This window comes from Penaeus vannamei, chromosome 25 (assembly GCF_042767895.1).
Source record: "Penaeus vannamei isolate JL-2024 chromosome 25, ASM4276789v1, whole genome shotgun sequence".
In the NCBI taxonomy this organism is placed as follows: domain Eukaryota; kingdom Metazoa; phylum Arthropoda; class Malacostraca; order Decapoda; family Penaeidae; genus Penaeus; species Penaeus vannamei.
In genome coordinates, this window is record NC_091573.1 from 4,044,339 (window position 1) to 4,046,838 (window position 2,500).

Genomic DNA, 2,500 nt, shown 5'->3' on the forward strand with positions numbered 1-2,500 from the left:
ACGAGCCCGAGCTGCTCCTGCCCCTTGATGATGACATCGACTTCCTGCACAAGGGAATCATCCTCGACATCAAGAGAGGAAACTTCCTCAAGTGCTCGGACAGCGGATGCATCATTCGCGCCACCCACGGCACGCGTCCCATGACAAGGGACGAGATTGTGGAGGTTTATGGAAAGGACAGAGTTTGGGAACCTGTCATTGAGTTCTCGAGGACCCTGTATGACCTCCCGGTTAATGGCGAGGTCCCGGTTCTCCGCTCCTTCAAGGACTATTTCGACCTCCCTGCGGCCGTGGCTTGTGCAAGGGCCATCGACGCACAGGACAATGCTGAAGGAGGTCCTTTTGATGAGTACGATATCTGGCCTGATGTGCACGTAGCCATGTGCAACATGTATCGTCGAGAACATTTCCGCAATGACCTCGGCGGTTTCTTCCCTGAATTAAAGACCAACCCAGAAAAATACATCTACGAAGCCAGTGAGAGACTCAAGAAGTGGCTTCGGGCCATCAATGATCACACGTTCACCTTCCTCATCTCCGGCTCAAGCGTTGACTACGCTTCCCACATTGCGCGCTTTGTCCTCGGGCCCGACTGGCGCGACTACTTCGACACGGTGGTTTGCACAGCTAAGAAGCCCGGCTTCTTCACCGCCAAAAGGCCTTTCAAATTCCTCAATGGTCCTGATGACGGCGACGAGGTGCCACCCCACAAGCTGCGCATCGACGAGACCTACTCTGGGGGCAACTGGGAAGACCTGCTGACGCTGGTCAAGCAAGAGAGCGGCGTCGAGAACCCCCACTGCCTCTACGTCGGAGATCATCTGGCGCAGGACGTCCTGACCCCTTCTCTTGTGGACATCGACACCGTAGCGATCGTCGAAGAGCTGGCGGCTGAGGGCATGATCGGGGACTCCTTGGAGCATGACGCAGGGACCGACCTCATGAGCATGTATTGGGGATCCTTCTTTACAACTGACGGCGACAGGGACGTCATGGGAATCGACAGGATCAACACCCTTTATGGCAGCGTCCCCGTCAGGCACTCCCGCATCGCCATCCCGTCGCTGGAGGTCGTGGCAAGACACCCCATCAGACACCAGTACGAAGCCTTCAGCCAGGACACGTCTGGTTTCTTCCCGGGAGATCCTGTTATCTTGCACTTCTAAGTCAAGCTGTGTTGTCGCCCACAAGAACAAAAGACGAGAAAGATAAAAGAAAATGATAATGACAGTCATTGTTATACTCGTTTCGGAGTCCTTGTTGATCAAAGAGCTCATGCCAGCTCTCCATCATGCTGAGTGACCGTGCCAACTCTCAAGATGTGTCGATTTTTTGCTCTTCCCCAGAGGCGGGCCTCTTGTGAAATCAGAGCGAACCATCAGACTACGTTTGGCAAGGTTCCAGGAGTTGATCTTTTATGCAATCTGAAGCTTTTCGTGATGGCGGCTGGCAGTATTAGCTAATCGTTCAATGATTTAGTCTTGATTGAATGTACAGTTGCAGTTTGGTTGTACTATATATAGGATTAGAGAATGGACTCCAAGTCAAATCAACACAAGAGAAAATGGGTGACAAGATAATGGAAGACTTACTATTTTGCTTTGTTCCTTTGTAATGGAGAAAGATTGTAATAATTTACTGGTATCCAGATTATGAAAATGCAAGACTTTGTGTATGTTTAGTAGATTTATATACAAGTGCTTGTAGTAAATGATAATTTTTACTTATCACGTATTCTGTTTGTAAAAGCTTGGTTATGTTAACCGCAATAGGGCTAGTATATATTATACTGGATTCTTGTATTTGACTATCATTGTAGTGCAAACAAACCCTTTGTCAATACCCAAGTAAGATGGATATTAGGCTCTGTTTATACCCTGCACTGTCCATATATAGTATGATTGTTGCTTTCGTCTATGTAGAGACCAGTCTCCCGAGTCTGTTTTATAGATAAAGCGCGTACTTCTGATTGATAAGCAGCAAATGTGATCTCAAAATGGGAATAGTTATCTGCATCGTTGGTGACCTTCCTCACGCAACTGGTGTCAGCAATTATATGAGCTGCAATTTTGGACTTGTTAGAATAGACAGTGTATTTCATCGCTTGATTCCTGATCTCTTTAAACTCCAAGTAAGTTAAGTTGTTCCTATGAAGGTGAAGTCACACGAAATGTTTCTCCAGCAGGAAATAATAGTATCGTCCATATCGACAAGATTGTAGGAATAATTGTTTGAGTTATGGATGCTTTCTTGTGTGGAGGAACACGTATACAACTTCACTTTTAGATTAAGGTTTAATGCTCGACAAACGTACCAAGAGCATGTTGAAAAGATAGCAGAGTGCTGAATATATTTTCAACGGTAGACGACACTTCGTAACCCACGCTGCGGAAGTTCCTCGAAGACCTGATGATCTTGAGTCCTTCTCGGCGCTGGTTATCTCCGTCTGTTTCTTCTGGATCAGTTGCGTCTTCCTAACTCCTCACGGCCTGCCGCTGAG

At 47.4% G+C, this 2,500-nt stretch overlaps 1 protein-coding gene across 1 annotated transcript in view; it reads left to right on the top strand.

Moving 5' to 3' along the window:
- Nt5a (5' nucleotidase A) overlaps positions 1–2,500 on the top strand; it is a 3,945-nt gene that overhangs the window by 1,037 nt on the left and 408 nt on the right. The window contains exon 1 of the mRNA XM_027372995.2: positions 1–2,500. This exon is cut by the window's left edge and continues 1,037 nt beyond it; it is cut by the window's right edge and continues 408 nt beyond it. Coding sequence (XP_027228796.2) covers positions 1–1,166 — 1,166 coding nt within the window. The 3' untranslated portion in view covers positions 1,167–2,500.